Below are 18,746 nucleotides of genomic sequence, written 5' to 3' on the forward strand. Positions count from 1 at the left end.
ATCTCAGGCTTCGGGCCTATTTAGTCGATCTCAGCAAAGGCAAATATCTCAGGTGTCAGAAACCAAGAGGGAAGAAAAAAATGTATCCATAGCGAATGGGTCCCTTTAGTGGTTCTAAACCACGTAGAGCCAAGTATTCAACATGAAACCTATATAGATGGTTTGTCTGCCTAAGGCGGCAGGAAAAACAGCAGGAGACAGCTTATTCCAAAATCTGAGAGGTGGCGGCCAAGCCTTCCCATGCATTTCTCTTTATGTCAAAGGAGACGCTGAGAACACACGGCTCGAACCCTCTTCTTTCAAAAAATTCCTCCTCCACAACCAACTTTCTAAAAGTACGAAACACGTACTTTTGCGGATGACATATTCCTCCTCCGAGGGCTTTCTTTCGGTCTTTCTTTTGTGAAGAAACTTCTTCATCGTTTTGGGGCTTTTACCAGATTCCTGTAAGGATAGAGGTTTCCTTATGAATTAAAAATTTCCCCCAAAAACAAATTTAAAAAGCAAATGAAATTAAATAGAACGGCTCTCTCTTATTTTTGACAGTCTCACTTAGGAGGGTATCGGGATTTACTACTATACACAATACAAATGGCTCCAATAACCCCTAAAAGGTTAAATAAAACCGAGGCAACGCTATTATCCTCTCAATTGCCATAGCGATGGGAATAAGAATGGTGTGGGCCTACTGCAGATGCGGCTGCTTCTCTAGGAGGTCAAATGCCTTTAGGGTACCATCTGCAGAGAAAGTAATGGGTGTCACTCCTAGAGAAATAACAGTATTCCCAACTTGGCTTATATTCCCCCACCGATACAGCTTTAAGGGAATGAAATAACAATTTTAACTATTAATGGGGTATAGGCTGCTTTTTGAAGAGCTTCAAAACTATTTAAATAAATTCTCCTTAGCGACAGTTCCACAAAGAAGAATAATCAATTTCCATTTGTGAGACAGGAAGATTAAGGCAGAGAGACTAAGTGAATTCCCTGTAGGCAGAGAGAAGAGCCAAATGAAGGATTTCCTGATAAATAATTTGGGGTTAGGCATAACATACCTACAGCAAGCTTAAACATACATCTATAAAGTCATATTTTTAATTCGTAGATAAAAGAGAGATGAATTATTGGATTTGCCTTTGCCATATGGATAACCAGCAGGTCTAAAAAGGTGCTCATTAAGTACACGAGTAAATAGCGATCATCTTATTCCAATCTTCCATGCAATGTATATACAGGATGCAGGGATAACAGTTACTACCTTAAAAATAACTGCAACAAAGAACTTAATTTCTTCCACTTAGCCTCAGTGATCCACTTAGACTTGAAAACAGACAGACATGAAAAACTCACATGTGACAAAAATAACAGGAAAAATAGAAACAGCATATAAGAAAACCCCACGGAAAACAGACATTTTAGAGGCATATAAGAGGACAGTTTCGTACATATTTCACAAGTGCCTACTTTTTTGAAGAAAGTACTTACATGTCAGAATTGTATCTTCATATTTTAGCCACCAATTGTAACAAGGGACAAAACAAGCATAAAGGAAAGCTTCATTCATCAAAGGTTACAGCACAGCATTATATGATGTCACTGTACGCCAAAGATATCATTCTACCCTTACCTTTAAGATATAAGACATCCTCTAAAGTGAATATGTAAAGAAAGAGAAGATGAGCGTGAGAGGTCGATGGTTATAATGACCAAATCCATTTATCAATAATTCTAAAACAACATTTGAAATGTTAGTGTTATCATAAATTACACAGAGAGAATATCATCATGTTTCCCACATTAGTTTCAGATGCAATATCATCATGCAAAAGCCCAAGGAATACAGTTCTGTGCAGAAAAACAAATGCTGAAAATAACTGAAATACACATCTCCCAGCAGAAACAAAGTGATCATGCCTTAGTTTTAATGGATTAGTTCTGTGAAGGATTAAGTCAACTTTACCCTTCAAAGCTCACCTTAATTTGAACTTAGTAACTGACAATTACAAAATATCCATCATTAAAAAGGGGACTTAGGTAACTGTGAAGTGGCACTCCTGGTTTAGGTAATCAGAGGAGAAAACTGGATGATTGCAGGAATCACCGGTCAATTTCCAAAGCCAACCTGTGGGGCTGTTTCCTGGCCAAATTCTGAATAGAGGTACATAATAAAGATTCAGCTCAAGGATTATTTCTCCTATCATGTCAGGTTGAAAGGATCAAAAAATCCTCCCATATCCAAATATTGTCCTACTTTTACTGCACTAAGAATTGGAGGCAACAATTCAGTGAAACAATTAAGTGAAGCATGGTGTTTTAAATCAAAAACTCAAAATTGAGCTAAGTCTGCGTCACTCATCAAAACACACATTTGACACAAAAATATATGCTGCCTTTGCACCGTAATTCTAACACGCCTCTCATAATTGTCACAGACTTAAATCTTCACTCGGTAAGACCTATTTAAAGGATAGTTACTAATAAATGAGGATCTTTTCCGAAAGCTGAAACGATGAGAAACTTGTTAGGGAAAAAAAAAACAAAACACCGTTTGGATGGAAAAGGTAACGCCCCACACAGTTACGGAAGATAGTGACTGACATTTCCTGACTGCCACTTCTAGACAAAAAAAAAAACAAAAAACAAAAAACCTTGAAATCCGCATTCTACCCAAATATCAGATGTCCTCTAGGGTTGTCGCTTAAAAGCCTCTTTTTATAAAAACACTCCTTTCATTAAATTCTTTTTCTCTTTCCAACTGCAGCAAATAATTCAGACTTTCATAGGTCAGACCCATGGCTTGGTCCCATAAGACTTTTACTGATTTGGTTTAAGCGATCAAAACGATTCCAAATGCAGAATTCGGACTGCTTGGTTAGCAATTCAATGCTAATGAAGTGGCATTTGTTTGAGATGTGTGTACATCATGACCTATTTATAGAATTATCATAGAATCATAAAGGCAAGCCAGAGGCACTCCAGGGGGAGACCAGGGAAACTCAGGCACTGCACAGAAACCTTGTGGATATTCAAGAAATATGTGTAGATGGACAACGCAGAAATGGAAAATTAATTTTAAAAAATCACTGAGTCTGGCAATTCGAGATTGACTGACATGTATCACCTATCATCAATTCTAGCACATGCCCATGGAACTCTTTGTAATAAGCTACAAAATCAGCTTGTCAGAAGCATTTTATACCATATGTAGCAAAATTACCTCTTTATAACCTAGCGCTGCTGATGGTCTAAGTGGAGGCGCAGGTCGCAGACAACTTAAGCTCCACGGTTTTATAATTTGAGGAGGCTCCAAGGGTCCTCGGGGCTGTCCGGTAGAGCTAAAAGACTGGGAGAATGTCTGATGAGATGTTGGCAATCTGCCTTCTGAACCCGACCCCTGGGCCACACACTGAGAGAAGAGCAATAGCTTCGTTGCATCCGCAAAGGCAGCCCCAGAAAGGAAAAGATGGGAAAACAAGTCTCCAGTTGGAGAACTGGCGTTTTCCAGTCAAGACTCTGGGGTCTCTAAGGAACAGCACAAAACTCACTCACTCCACATCCCATGATCCTGCCCTCCCTCTGTCCTGGGATTTCATTCAAGTCAGGTGTTTGCTCCCCTCTAAGGGAGGAAAGTGGAGTAACAGTCAACATTTAATGAGTTTGGTCATGTGTGTGGCACTCAATTAGGCACTTAAATAGGTTATTTCCCGAGAAGAACTTAAGACAAACTTTAGCAAAGTGAAGTAACCAGCTGGCAATTGGCAAAGCCAAGATTTGAACCCAGATCTGATGCCAAAAGCCCTTGTTCTTTCCACCACACACTGTGCTCAAAACTGGAATTTGGGCATCACAGGTTTGAGTGTTAAGAGACAACACAGCACATCTGCAATCTCACTCGGCAAGTACAGTAAAATCTCATCAATTCAAATTCCGTGAACTCTAAATTTATGATAAAATGGAAGGAGACAACGCTCAAAGTTCACCCTTAAAGGTTACCCAGGGAATGTGATGCATAAATGAGACTGCATGGAGATGTTCAAGTACTTACGAAGGTAAACTATTTCCTTTGACTTAGCGCATTATTAACATGAACATAATGGTTGCTGATTAAAATAAATGCTGTTTATCATTAAAGCATCTTAGCAGGACTTCTGGCTAGAAAAACTTTGCTAGCAGTTAGTTGGATGCCTTAATACTGTCAAACAAAGCTGCACACCGCAAGTCAAACTCTGTTAATTGGGATGGGTCTCCCTCCATAATAAGAAACCAGAATTAGTGAGGTTTGACTGTACTTCAAACCCTACAAATTCAGACTATCCAAAGGCTAAGGGCATGCTCACCACTTCTTGTAAGTCCTCAGCAGGCAGGATTTGACAAGAGACTCAATAATCCCTGGACAGGACAGACGGACTACTTACGGAATGAGCACTACAGGAGGACGATGATGTTTTGGATAACGAACTGCAAGAGGCGGGTCCTCTGATCAGCCTGTACAGATGCTCCAGCCAATCCTGGAAGTCCTGGTTGTTGCCGCAGTGGACCACAATCCTCTCTACTATGTTACCTGCATCGCCCGATTAGGAGCATTTGGAAACAAAAGGCAAGGAGGAGCTTGAGCTTGCCTCATTCATAAACACACTTCATTGCAGCTAGGACTTGGGTGTCTATTTTCAGGCGTTTTCATACCTATGAGCTAACCCTGTTGAAACTTCTCTATCAGGAACAGATAAGCGCTGATAATAAAGTAAAGACATAAATGCTCACATCTGATTTATAAAACCATCCTGGATTTCTACCGCTTACAGAATCTTGGAAGTAGTATAAAACTTCACTCTAGGGCTTCCCTGGTGGCGCAGTGGTTGAGAGTCCGCCTGCCGATGCAGGGGACGCGGGTTCGTGCCCCGGTCCGGGAGGATCCCGCGTGCCGCGGAGCGGCTGGGCCCGTGAGCCACGGCCGCTGAGCCTGCGCGTCCGGAGCCTGTGCTCCGCAGCGGGAGAGGCCACAACGGCGAGAGGCCCGCGTACCGCAAAAACAAACAAACAAACAAACAAAAAACAACACTTCACTCTAAACAAACTCACAATCCCAAAATGTAAGCACAGGGTCCATCTAGTTCATAGTCTAAAATGAGAATATTGTATTGCTTTACCCAATATCAAAGATGAAGCAAGATCCAACTAAGACTGGTTCCAATCTCTGGGCCAACACCAAATCTCGGGCTCCCTATTGGGAAAGAAGGGGGTAAAGCCTGCGGCCAGCATCCCAGTGTTAGCCATCGTGTCGTGTCAGTGCAAAAAGCGCAGCCATCAGGTGGATATCAAACAGGTTTGGCAAAAGGGACAAGAGGCCAAAATGTCACGGAGCATTATGGAGGTGTGGCATTTTGCTCAATTTGTGAAGAAAGTTTCACGGCTTTTCAGCACTTTTTAAAAACACGCCCGAATCTTGCTAATTCAAAGGCTGGTGATAAAATGGCTGATAAAAGTCCACATCTTTGGCTGCTCTGCCACCAGGGAACAGACAACAGAAGGGAGAGAAAATTACATTTACATCGGTCCATTTTGTTATTTCTTAGCTCTAACAAGTAGCTCTTACGCGAGAGAAGATTGAAACTAATGGCAAAGCCGAGGCTTCTGAATGACCAGGAGGTTTCCGTGCTATCGCTGTAGCCTAATTAACCCAGGAAATGGAATATGCTTTGCCACGCCCATGTAAAACTTGCTCATGGACTATATAACAGAAAATAATAGCACTTACTTATTTAAACCCCACTGCATTTCAAAAAGAATTTGAAGTAGCTACATGAAGAAGAGCAAATTACCTACCAGTGATTTCAAATGTGTAGTCATTCCCTTCAATTTCATCTAATCTAGTCACCACCATTCCTGCTATTGGTATTTTTCCCTATCAGAAAAAGAACATCTCCATTAATTCTGCGGTTATACATGTCTCTGCTTATTTGTTAGATTTTCTGACCCGCTTAGGAATCACTGGTGAATTAGGGAGAGACATATTTCTTTGGTCTGTCAATAGATAATATGTTTTCCCGCTTTAAATTTTAATCAGACAAGAAAGCAAGGGGAAAATGTGGGTTGTGTTTTGCTAACACACCCTAAACCATAAGGTCAGGATTTAATCACAGTTTACTTTTCTAACACGTTTTCCTGAGAATCAGAAAACAAAGTAGAAACTCGAATTTCATGAAAACTAGTAATTGCTAGGCCAAGATAGGATGTAGGCGACAGTAACTTATAATACTCCGTGTTTGGGGAGCAGACTAAAGGAAGCTGAATTTCCTAAGGAGGTGAATGACTTCCATCTCAGAAACTTGAGTCACGTGACGTGCCTGTAATAAGACAACCACAGGGGCAAGTCTCAACTTTATATTTTCTCAGCAATAATGATATGATATGGGCCTGAAAAATGCTGTTGCTAATTCATCTAGTTGCAGACTTCAATTTCTATTTACACATTCATAACCTAGCTTATAACCAGAGCAGTGGACATTCAGGATAAACTCATTATGCTAACACATACGCCTCTGAGAGAAGGAACATCTGCTCTTATAAACTGTTTAATTACATGAAGGGTCAGACAGAACATTCTGTCTTTTCTGGCTGGAGCTTTTAATGCCGGAGTGGAAATATTGCATCTGGATGGAAACCTGTTTTCATTACGGGTCTTGCTATTTGCTTTATATGAAATCTACTAACCTGATAGATAAAGCCACTCATCCGAGGACTTGCAGATAACATTATCAAGACACTTGAAAATAACATGAGGTACCGCTCCTCTTTTTCCTGAAGTGGAAGGAAAAGGATTAAATGAAAAATATAAATTGCACATTTTGTTTATTAAGAATTCCTGGAATCATTTTTGTAACATAGATCTTATATAAGGCAATGAAACACAGTGATTTTTTTTAAAAAAGGATACCCAACTTAAAAGTACAAAACGCATTTAATTTTACTTTGAAAATGGATATAGGCCCCCAGTTTATCTGTGTCCTTCTTATACATAAGAGTTAAATACAAACAACCATGCTTGTTTCCCAAGCATGTTAAGCCTGAAAAGTCACACAGTTAGTGTCTTCCTGCCCAAGTTGCAACCAGGGCACAATGTAAGTCTCAATGTTCCCAAAGTGAAAATGATTTTACTTGAAAAGTGGCCAAATAAAGGGGTTTTCAGGTGATAGGAAATTTATTATGCCCTAACATGTATGGTAAACTCTTCCTAAAATTACCGTTAATCAATAACTACACAATAATTATTATACCCATATAAAACAAAGAAGGAAACACTTTTTAAAATGGCACTAAAGGAAATTTGACACACGAAGGCTTCTCTGAATCCCTTAAACAGATATGCAATGAGCAGATGCCAAAGATTGTGCTGGGCTCGTGCGTCCGGCCATCTTAGCTACAATTACCCTCATGCCTGGCTCCGAGGTCTCCTTTCTCCCGCTTGAGAAGAGCAACCTTTCAAGGCTAATTTTTCTATCAAGTGTTCTGCGTTCTCTCACATCTTTCTCTTGTTTGGTCTCATCTCCTGCTCTTGCTTCCAGCTGCCTCTCCTGTCTAACTGGCTTTTTCTGCTGCCTTTAGCATACGCACATCTCCTGTCCATTTCATAAGCTTTCACTTGCCCCTGTGGCTCCTTAGACATAACACCCTACTTCTTGACATTTTATTGCCAAATTGCTTGCTGCCTTCGTTTTCTCCCCATTGATCCCTCTCTAACTGCACCCCTGCTGCTCTCTCAAAGTCTTCAATCACTGCCTTCTAGGGAAATCCAATGGCTTCTTCCTGGTCTCCATACTCTTTGACCTCTGACCCTTCTGCAGCACTCAGCAGGCTGACCATTTTCAAATGCTCCTCCTAGAATTTCCACGACACACCACACTCCCCTGATTCTCCTCTGGCTTCTGCTTTGTCTTTTTTTCTTTTTTTAATCTTTTGGCCTCGCCTCGCAGCATGCGGGATCTTAGTTCCCCGACCAGGGATTGAACCCCAGCCTCCTGCACTGGAAGCGCACAGTCTTAACCACTGGACAGCCAGGGAGTCCCTGCTTCGTCTTCTTTTTCCGGCACTGATTCGTCCTTGCTTTACCCAAGAGGTTTATCCCAAAGGTATGAAAGACTGTTAGAGTCGCTGCATTAACCTTCCCCAGGGTATCTGCATTTTAAATGAGATTGCTTTTTTTCCCCAATTTTTTAACTGAAGTATAGTTGATTTACAATGTTACAAGTGTACAGCAAAGTGATTCAGATACATATTATTTTTCAGATTCTTTTCATTTTAGCTCATTACAAGATATTGAATATAGTTCCCTGTGCTATATAGCAGGTTCTTGTTTATCTATTTTATGTATAGTAGTTTGAATCTGTTAATCCCAAACTCCTAATTTATCCCTCCCCGCTTTCCCCTTTGGTCACCACATTAACCCACAGTAATGAATCTCTGACAGAGACCTGTCAGGGAGTAGAGGAAGACGTCTGGGGAGGGAGAAGACGATTGTAATACCCCATAAATCACACCAGGTGACGTAATCAACCTTCTTCCCCTACCCCGCTCCCTTCCTAAAAGACATAATCCATCTTCAGGCTTCCGTGCTTCTCTCTGGATATTTACTTCCCAAGAAGGCACGTCTGTTAGGGGCATGTAAACCTCTGCCTCTAACTCTGACCTCCTACTCACATTTCTATACCGTTTCAACAGCTGCCTACAAGTCATCTCCTCCTGGGTACCCACCGTCACTTGAAAGTTACCAGGTCTGAAATGACATCCGTCATCTCCTCTAGCCTCTGGCTCACCACTTCCTATAGGCTTTCCCTTCTAAACAGGTTTCATATTTGCCCCTTAAGTTTCATCCTCTCTGCCACCACCTTCCTGGGGGGTACTTACCACTTTCCAACCCAGCTGGCCTGTCTCTAGCCCCATCCCCTCCAGTTTAGCTGACATATACAGCTGCCAGGTTGTCAGAAACACCCCTTTCGTTTCACCCCTGTTTACAAAATCTTCCTCCTCTCTCTTCACGGCCCCCTCCTCAAGTCCTATCTGCATACAGTCTTTTCTTGGTCTCTCCCTTCTCTGAACTTCTATGGAATCTATTGTAGGGATGGCATGATCTGGCATTGACTATTTTGGTTTGTTTTCTAGTTGCAGCTTGGCTTTTAATCTGTCTCTAATGAGTTCTTTTTTTTTTTTTTTTTTTTTTTTTTGGGGTACGCGGGCCTCCCCCTGCCGTGGCCTCTCCCGCTGCGGAGCACAGGCTCCGGACGCGCAGGCCCAGCGGCCGTGGCCCACGGGGCCAGCCGCCCCGCGGCAGGTGGGAGCCGCCCCGCGGCACGTGGGATCCTCCCGGACCGGGGCGCGAACCCGGTTCCCCCGCATCGGCAGGCGGACGCGCAACCGCCGCGCCACCAGGGAAGCCCTCTGATGAGTTCTTTGAAGGCACCAAGCAGAGGGCTGGGCAAAGAACAGGTGCTCAGTTTCTGATGCGAAAAGTTTGAGCATTTGACCTTGGCGGAAGAAGAAATAAAGGAAGAAATACATAAAAGACGGAAGAAAGGGTGTTGAGATTTGAAACCTCTTACCTCACATGTTCCATACTGCACCATTACTTGCGACATAAAGATCACATTTCCCAAGGTTTTAATATCCTCCCCTTCCCATGCCTGAATAGGTTCCGAAAGTATCTGCAACTCCAGCTGTTTTCTCTTTCTGACATCTTGGCACTGCCCCTACAGAACCAAGGCAGAACATACTGAAACAGGAATTCTTCTGAAACAGACCTAAAACAAGGCTAAAGTAAGAAGCGGCTCTTGACTATCAGGTTTCCGCTGAGTCCCTATTCCTCACCACGAGCCCCATTCACCAGGTCCGTTCCGGACAGATGGAAAGATCCACTACCTTAAATCTCTAGCCTTCAGCCCCTAAACATTTTGTAAGGAGGAGCCACTTCTCATTTTGCAAAACATCAAGGTAAAGTGGTAGAAGGGGGTTGCCTCTCCCTCCCCACAAGGACTAAGGGAAGACGAGTAGCAGAATCACGTCAAACAGGACCAGTAGGTTCAGATCCGCTGCTTGGTGTCCCTGCTCGCTCCAGCTCCTCTCCATCTTGTCTAGCTTTGCATAAATCGTGCTTTGTTACCAAGCAATTTTATTTTTCTAACTCAGTTTCCAACCAAGTGACATCTTAATTTACAAAATGACTCCAAGAGTTATCGAAAAAGAGAAAATTAAACTCCTTATGTCACAGTTAACCAAACTGATCTTATAAGGAAACATATGCACTGCCCTATACTTTGTTTTGGGACCAGTAGTAGATTGCTATGAAAAAGTACTAAGTTAATTTTTATCCCTGAAAGGATTGGAAAAAGAGATACAACTGAATTTCACAGATACAGACTGAAAATACAAGCCAAGAAATAACACGTGGGGTATGACTACTATATATTTGTATATAGTATATACTATATACGTATATATCTCACTGCTTCAGAAAATGTGAAGTTATCTTAAAATAATTTAACAGTATTCACTCTAAATCGAATATGAAAATAAGCATATGGTTAGTTATGTTCCTGTTTCCAAATGACTATCATAGTGTTTGGGGGCGTGTTTTCTATACAATCTCTGCTGCCCCTTTCAGGTAAATGGAAACTCGAGGAAATAAATTCACTGCACTCATATTTTTGAGGCCTAGAATGGGAATAAGTATACTACAACCATGAAAGCAAGTTTTACAACATGTAAAATGATTAGAATGAAGTATCATTTTTCAAATGAGACATTTTATATTCAACTTACATAGGAAACAAGAGAAGGGACACAAGTAGTTATAAATGCCATGGGTTTCAGTGGGCTGTTCCCTTGGGTTGAACCACGTCAAACTGCCAATATTCCACCATTTTTTACCCACAACAGCAATTTTAACCTGATACCTTATACTCTGGTCTTCAACTTGCTGTTTAACTGTGGACACGTCAGGTACAGATCTTTCGACAGCAATAAAAACGAGGTGATGGCGAATGTTGCATCACAACCTTACACAACCCCATCACTTGGAGTACTACAGAAATGTCTAAAATTAAGCTCAATTTAATCAATCACCCCAAATAACCTTTTCTTTCCTCCTAAAATGCCACCAAGCAGTTTTACATCAGTGGGTTCAAGAGGACATTAAGCCATTGTGCTCGAGATTCAAGATAAAAGGTAACTTTGATAGCACTCTGTATACAGCAATTGTATTTTAGTCGGGTTTCTTTTTCCTTTTAGATTTGATGAAGGATTTCTTTTTCATATGCAAAGAATAGACTCACACCTTTCCGCCTAAGTAGACGAATCCGGTATTGATGCCGATCAGTGAAGGACGAGTTGCACAGACATAAGGTGAGTAACACGGGGGTAAAGACAAAGAGACAAAAGGAAACCCCCCACCTACACAGCCATGCTTAATGTGGCAGAGACTTCAAATGTGAGTGCTTTACACCCTCAGCCTGGCAACCTTTCACAGGTAAGCGCGATGTTTGGAAGACAACATTAAATGAAACAATCACTGCGATACGGTCACTAGAGCTTATTGTTTCCACTCTAGAGACCTTTGCAGAAGGAAAGAAACATTACACACAAGTCACTCTTTTAGGAACAAAGCATACAAAATGGAGAATTATAATTTTAGAAGCATCACCTACCATGAGAGTTTTGAATGCTATGATTGCTTTCAGAATATCCTGGTGATCTGGATGCGTATCCTATTAAAGGAGTACATTTTAAAACAATATTAAAGGAGAACAGAGCAGTGATTGCAGGGGTTAGGGGTGGGAGGAGGGTGTGGCTCCAAAGAGATCCAAAGAAGACATTTTGAGGGATGATGGAATTGTTCTGTATCGAGACAGTAGTGGTGGTAACTCGAATCTATACGCATGTTAAAAGTCATAGACCTGTACCCCAAAAGAAAAAAGTCAGTTTTACCGTATGCTAACTTGAAGATTAAAAAATAAAACAGCATTTGAGCGTTTGGAATCTCAGCACCTCTAATGATTAGGTGATGAAGAAATTAAGATGGCTGGGAACACATTATATATTTGGTAACAACATACTAGGTACAGTTATCGAGGCAAGAGTTCCCATTTGCCTTTTTGCTGTTATACCATGGATAATAAATAATAATTATGTGAGGAGTGGCATCATTAGGTCATGTTGTTAGTAAATGACAAGAGGTAGGGAATTGTAGAAACAGAGTGGTGGTTAGAGAGAAATCAATCCAATCTCATTTCCTACACCGCCTCCATTTTCTTTCAGCAGACTCAACATGGCAGACGGGAAAAAATTCCAGGTCTCATACCATGTGCTCCTTCTTAAGCAAGCTGATTATATTTGGTCTGCAATTCCACAGTACTCACAACCCTGAAAAGTGAACAGGTTCAAAAATGGCCTTGAGGAATCCACAGCTGCATAACTGTTTATGAAGGGAAAGTAGGGCTCCTTGCGGGAGATGTCCAGCTAACCTCTGGAATTCAGCTGCAGTAAAAGGAAGACAAAATCTGCTGTTCAATCAGCTCTGGGTGATAAAATACAGAGCTGAGTAGACTAAGGGTCTGACCCAAGCCAAGAACAGCACTGCTTATGAAAAGAAAGGTTGTACTCCTTCATAAATGTATCCTTCTGCAAATCGGCTGATCATTGAGAAGTTCAAGTTCTACTCTGCCATGAGCCAGCAGCCATACTCAATGATCAGAAAGCTGGCTAAAGTGTCTCACCAGATGGTGAACTTGTACTCAGGATACGTATTATCTGACCACGGGAAACGAAAGGCAGCCAAAGGCAGGTGGCCACCGGTGCGTGAAGCAGGAGTAGAAACGGGCTCTGAGACAAGAAGGGCCAAGACAGAGGATCCAGGCAGTAGGAGTACCTGGGATTTTACTTGCCCAGATGACGTGTCTATTTGCACTTCAGCACTGAGCAGTTCCAGAAACTGGGGCCACGTGTTTCTGGATTTTTGTGATAAACAAGGAGGGGCAAACCTCAAACGGTTCAGTGAACAGCTTTAGCTTTTGGAAAGCCATCCAGAGGTCCACACCTTCCTGGGCCCTAACTGAAATTTCATTCCGGCAGGCCAAAGAACCTGAGAACGTGCTTTCGCTCAGGGTACATGCTTTCAATCCTTACAAATGCTCACAAGACAGGCAGCGTGCAACCTTTTTCTTTAAAGATAATCAAACCCTTTCAAACCTCAAAACCTTTCCCCAGACACAGGAAGAACAAGTAGGGTAAATGCAGCTTCACCCCTCGGGCCTTCCTCCCCCATCCCCATCCCCCATGCTCCATCACACAAGAACAGCTCAAGAAGCTACCCCTGCTGATTGGCTTTTAATAAAGAGGATTTGGGCTCTTGAGGCAAAAATATTCAATCCTCAGGCCTCACTGCAAATCTGAATATTTAGAAAAGGTGATAGCTATGCTACAGCTGTTGCAAGTAAACTGTACATTTTTAAACAAAAATGTGAGGGGGCTTTGATGGAGATGTATGGCTGCATAAAGAGAGAAACTGAGAGTGGACCCATTTATTCATCTTTAAAGAAATACCAGAATCTTCCACTGTAATCCAGAGTCAGAAAGCTGAATGACCACAGTGCTCTAGGGATAAACATTCCTGTCTATAATGAAAAATGTTCTGTACATTTTCTGATGCTGTTTTGCTTTGTTTAGCTCCCACAAGAAATCTGGTTCATATATCAGAGCAACAGAAGATTTCTTGGTGGAAGATTTCTCTGTAGAACCACCATCTACCGATGAGAGGGCAGAAGAAAACCTAAGTCAACCAGTGAGCAGAGACTTGAGGAAGCAACAGGACCGGGGCTGGGAGAAGAGAGGGGAGGGAGAATGATCATGAATATTTAATAGTAAAGTATGGGTATCTTTCAGTTATTAGACGAATAAGTCCTGGGGATCTAATGTACAGCACGGTGACTGGAGTTGATAATACTGTATTGTATACTTCAAAGTTGCTTAAAAGAAAAGAAAAGAAAAGAAAAGAAAAGATCTTGAAAGTTCTCACTAAAAAAAAAAAAGGTAGGTATGTGAGGTGATGGATGTGTTAATTAACGTGATTGTGGTCATGATTTTACAATGTATGTGTATATTAAATCATCACATTGTACATCTTAAAAAAAATCACGTTGTACAACCTAAATATATACAATTTTTATTGGCCAGTCATACCTCAATAAAGCTGAAAAAAATAAGTAAAAATAAGTAAAAAAAAAATCTTCAGAGGGGGAAAAAAAAAAAAGAATGTCCCCTTCTTATTTTGCTGAATAAAGAGGAAAACTAAAAGCCCGGGAACAGGGAAGACTGGATCAAGTAAATTTTGAAACCCAGGTTTTTTCTGAACTCCTTAGTAAGGCTAGTTTGGAGGCGGTACTGGCTGCTTCCTCCAGAGCAGAGGCTCATCCTTTGTACAGGAGCTTAAAATAGCTCGCCTTCCCTTACCTCCATATGCCGTTCCAACTCTTGCAAGAGAGTAACATACTTTTCCAGTCGCATGAAAGGTTTGCTGAGACTTGTTGTTAAAATGAGGATACCTGGGCTAGATGCACCTTGATTTTCCATAAATCGTTCCAGATCATCACTGGCAAAAGAACGAATATAGTTTTGTTACTGCTTAATATTCCATGTAAAGAGTTACCAACTGAACATGATTTTCCTGTATGTCACAGCATAGAAAACCAAATAAATTTTGTATCACCAGCACAAATGCTGTCCAACGCACTTCAACTCAATTCAATCAGCATGGCGCAGAGCACTGGGCTACAGCGGTGAACCAGGCACTTATGATCCCTGGCTTTATTTTCTCATCCAACAATTATTTATTGAGCATCTAGTAAGTGACAGGCTCTGTTCTCTGTTGGGAATACAGCCCTGAAGAAAACCAAAACCCCTGCCCTTAAGAAGCCTGCACCCAGAGGCATGGGGCATACAATCTATCATATGACCTCAACGTCAGGTTTGAAAAAATCTTTTCTTAGTCACTGCAAACATTCTAGTTATTGGCTGATGAGATGCCAAGGGGAGTAACTCACCAAGTACTCCCTATCACTGGGACACCCGCTTGTAATGTGCCAGAATCAAGTCCTAAATTCAGATAGCAGCATGTTTGCATGACTAATCACTTAGCCTAGGATCTGAAAACAGTGCAGCAGCCTACCCAAATAACTCGGCTTTAAAAACAAAAAAGACTGTAGGGAATTCCCTGGTGGTCCAGTGGTTGGGACTCAGCACTCTCACTGCCGAAGGCCCGGGTTCAATCCCTGGTAGGGGAACTAAGATCTCACAAGCCGCGAGGTGTGGCCAAAAAAAAAAAAAAAAAGACTGTATTAATATCTTAGGAACCATGTTGTGTAAATGCCTAAGTCTAAGCCCGGGTTTTCTCTGCCCTTCAGCACCCTCTGGACTGTCTCCTTTCCACCAATAGGATACTGAGTCCTGGGGCTGCAAGATCACTTTAGTTTATATTTCTGCAACATAGAATTAAAGAAGGAAACCTGCTTTATCTCTTGACCCCTCTCCCTCCTTGCTCACCCATGCATATCGAATCCATCACAAGCCTTCTTGTGCCTGTTAATTCCTTTCCATTCTCACTGCCACTGACTCAGCTCAGGCCTTCATCTCTCTGGTCTGGTTCACTGCAATAGTCCAATGGACCCCCCAGCTTCCAGGCTTTCTGGCTTGTGAAGCACCCTGCAAACCACCACTTAACTCCTGTTGCTTTCCTACTCAGGAACCTCCAATTGCCTGCAAGATCAAGTCTTAACCTTTTGGATTCCCACTGTGGCCCCACCAATCTTCTCACCCCTCTCCAAGAGGGAACCCTCTACTACCAAATGACCTACTTATTCTCCTAGAATACATCTTCGACAGCGGTTCCCAACTGTGGCATGTTGCAAAAAGTTGTGCTGTGTTCAAAGAAACCTGCTATCAGTGATAACCTACTAGGGGGTTTGGGGGTGTGATGGGTTGCAGGTTACCCCATTATAGATACTCTCCCTCTACTTGGCTTTTGCGAGCAGGAGAGAAAAAGACATCGTTTCAGCTGTTAACACAGCAACCTTGAGTCACGCAGAATCACAGGGATGTCACGGAAGCTAGAACTCATCTGAGTGGTCACATCTAACCATCAAGGCTACCTGCTACCTGTTTTATCAGTTTTTGCAGTCTTGCTCCAGAAGCAGCCAAGGGGAGGGAAGTGCCCTGGACTTGAAATCATAAAACAGATTCAGTGACCCTGATCAGTTACCAACCTCAGCTGACTCATTTGTAAAGCAGAGATAAAACCTACTTCCTACTAAAATTGTGAACCTTAAATATTGGGGTTTGTAAGACTAAAATCCTTCATGCTAAGATCTCTGCATGCATTTGTTCTTGTTTAATATTCACAACAACATTTCAACACAGGTGTTATCTTCATTTTACAGACGAGAAACATGAGACTCGGAAAGCGTGAGTGAAAGCAAGTTGGAAATCACTACTGTCTGATGCTTGATGTGGAACACAGCAGTGGCATGGACCATCTCTGAGGTCTAAACCATGAAAAAAAGGAGGGTGGGAGCTGAGTTGACTTGAATAATGCAGGGAGAACTTCTAGAAGAAATAGTGTTTTGGACCTAGAGATTATCATACTAAATGAAGTAAATCAGACAGAGAAAGACAAATATCATATGATATCACTTATATGTGGAATCTGAAATATGATAGAAATGAACTTATTTACAAAACAGAAACAGACTCACAGACATAGAAAACAAACCTATGGTTACCAAAGGGGAAAGGGGGTGGGGAAGGGATAAATTAAGAGTTTGGGATTAACAGATACACACTACTATATATAAAATAGATAAACAACAAGGTCCTACTACATAGCACAGGGAACTATATTCAATATACTGTAATAAATCATAATGGAAAAGAATATGAAAAAGAATATATATCTATATGTATAACTGAATTACTTTGCTGTATACCTGAAACTAACACAACATTGTAAATCAAGTAGATTTCAATAAAAATTTTTTAAAAAGAAATAGTGCTTAATGCAAGCGACTAGGGAAACACAGGTTAACCCGCCTGTGGGTCAGATTTGGCTTAGACTAAAAAATGATCATCACATATAAAATATAATTAGGAAAATAACTCGAAGTTGGAAAGTGCATTTGAGTATGTAATTTTGAGAAAATCACTTTCCTAATTTCTTTTCAATTTCGTAAACAAGTCTTATTTTTTTCCTTTCCATGAGTAAATAACTACCTGCATCCTCAACGTTCTACTCTAATTGATACAAGGGTTACAACAATTAAAAGCAAATGTTAACGTGTACTTTATTACTTTCCATGCAGCATTCCAACTTCTAGGCTTGTTAAATATTACAAAAGAATTTAAAAAATTTTTTCAATATAACGTGAGATCACTATCTCAGAATAAAACACGGGCTATTGGGGAAAAAGTAACATTAGACTAGTGCAACAAAAGAACAAAACTGCCTTATAAAGCCACTGCCCATTATGCTAAATAGATCCTCAAAGACACATTTTACTTAGCCAAATAAATTTAATGCACAAATTAATATCATACACAAATATAACATGCAAAGATACATCAGTATACCAAAACACAATCTGTCTTTCAAATGCAGCTTTTACGTTTTATACAGCCTGTTTGAAGTGCTTTTCAAGTTTAACAGGTTCTGTATATGTGATGTGATACAACAGAAGCAGTTTTCAATGTATGAATGTTGTTTGAAACTCAACGTGCCCTTATAGAATGCATGGTGGATGGGGCTCTGGTATATTCTAGGTTGGGCTGGAAAACTGAAGAAAAGTATCATACATTATAATAACACTACAGGGCTTAACCATCTCATATACCAGTGTTTCTGTAGAATCTTTGCATAGATTTCCACTTTGAACGATGGTAACTCTAACTAGAGCAGCTAGAAAAGGACCAGATTTTCCCCGCTTTTCGCCTCACTCTCTCGCCGCCAGCCTTTCATGGGAATCACCGTGGTCTGGAAAGGGGAGGTGAAGCATGAGGAGCTGCGAGGCTGGGCGTGGCCAGTGGAAAATCCCCGGGACGCCGCGCACACTGGGTTGGGTGGATCTCACTTAGCCCTTTTTTCACTGATCCAGTCCCAGAGACTAGGCTGCCGGCTTCTTCTCCACCACTTTTTGTTTGTGGTCAGTCTCACTTGCTCCCTTCCCTGGTTGCTCAAAGACAGAACAGAATCTAGTCTCGGAATTTTTCCTCTGTGCTTCGTCCCGGAAGCAAGTACACAGCTCTGAGTTTTTCTCAAAGTCTTCATTGCTGACAACAGTGGTAAACAGAGAGTGAATAAAACTAACAAGAGGAAAAGAACACGTGGTGTTTGTGGTAGTCGCCGCAATAGAGCCGGAAGTGAGGTCCAGATCTGCCTCGGCGTTAACTCTCTCCTTCTCTCCCCCCTCTGTCTTTTCACGCCGCCGGGCTCCTCTCCCTTGTGAAAAGGATGGATGCCACAACGAAGCACGGGAGAGAAGTGGGTATTTTTGTAAGGGTGAAGTTACTCCCAGGAAGAAATAAGAGCCACAATAGCAAGCCAGAAGGGGAGAGAGAGGGGAAATCCCAAAAGACCTCACCCAGGACCGAGCAAAAGACTGGGGCGGTCATTCAAATATATGTAAATATGGGGAACAAACATATCAAGATTGGGGTCT

At 41.5% G+C, this 18,746-nt stretch overlaps 1 protein-coding gene across 7 annotated transcripts in view; it reads right to left on the minus strand.

The window, feature by feature from the left end:
• The window catches only part of ARHGEF6 (Rac/Cdc42 guanine nucleotide exchange factor 6), a 126,433-nt gene that overhangs the window by 8,949 nt on the left and 98,738 nt on the right, over positions 1-18,746 (minus strand). For 3 of the 7 annotated variants that reach the window (XM_028482160.2, XM_028482163.2, XM_028482161.2), the window contains 9 exons: positions 14,494-14,632; positions 11,694-11,753; positions 9,594-9,740; positions 6,712-6,798; positions 5,824-5,902; positions 4,416-4,561; positions 3,218-3,355; positions 1,628-1,648; positions 351-444 (listed from right to left, as the gene is read on the minus strand). In XM_028482160.2, the coding sequence (XP_028337961.1) occupies positions 351-444; positions 1,628-1,648; positions 3,218-3,355; positions 4,416-4,561; positions 5,824-5,902; positions 6,712-6,798; positions 9,594-9,740; positions 11,694-11,753; positions 14,494-14,632 (911 nt within the window). Of the gene's footprint in view, positions 1-350; positions 445-1,627; positions 1,649-1,974; positions 2,149-3,217; positions 3,356-4,415; positions 4,562-5,823; positions 5,903-6,711; positions 6,799-9,593; positions 9,741-11,693; positions 11,754-14,493; positions 14,633-18,746 lie in introns of those variants that run through there. The other 4 variants (XM_024128175.3, XM_028482159.2, XM_024128177.3 and 1 more) reach the window with 4 other exon arrangements.

Source organism: Physeter macrocephalus, chromosome 21, assembly GCF_002837175.3.
Source record: "Physeter macrocephalus isolate SW-GA chromosome 21, ASM283717v5, whole genome shotgun sequence".
Lineage (NCBI taxonomy): Eukaryota > Metazoa > Chordata > Mammalia > Artiodactyla > Physeteridae > Physeter > Physeter macrocephalus.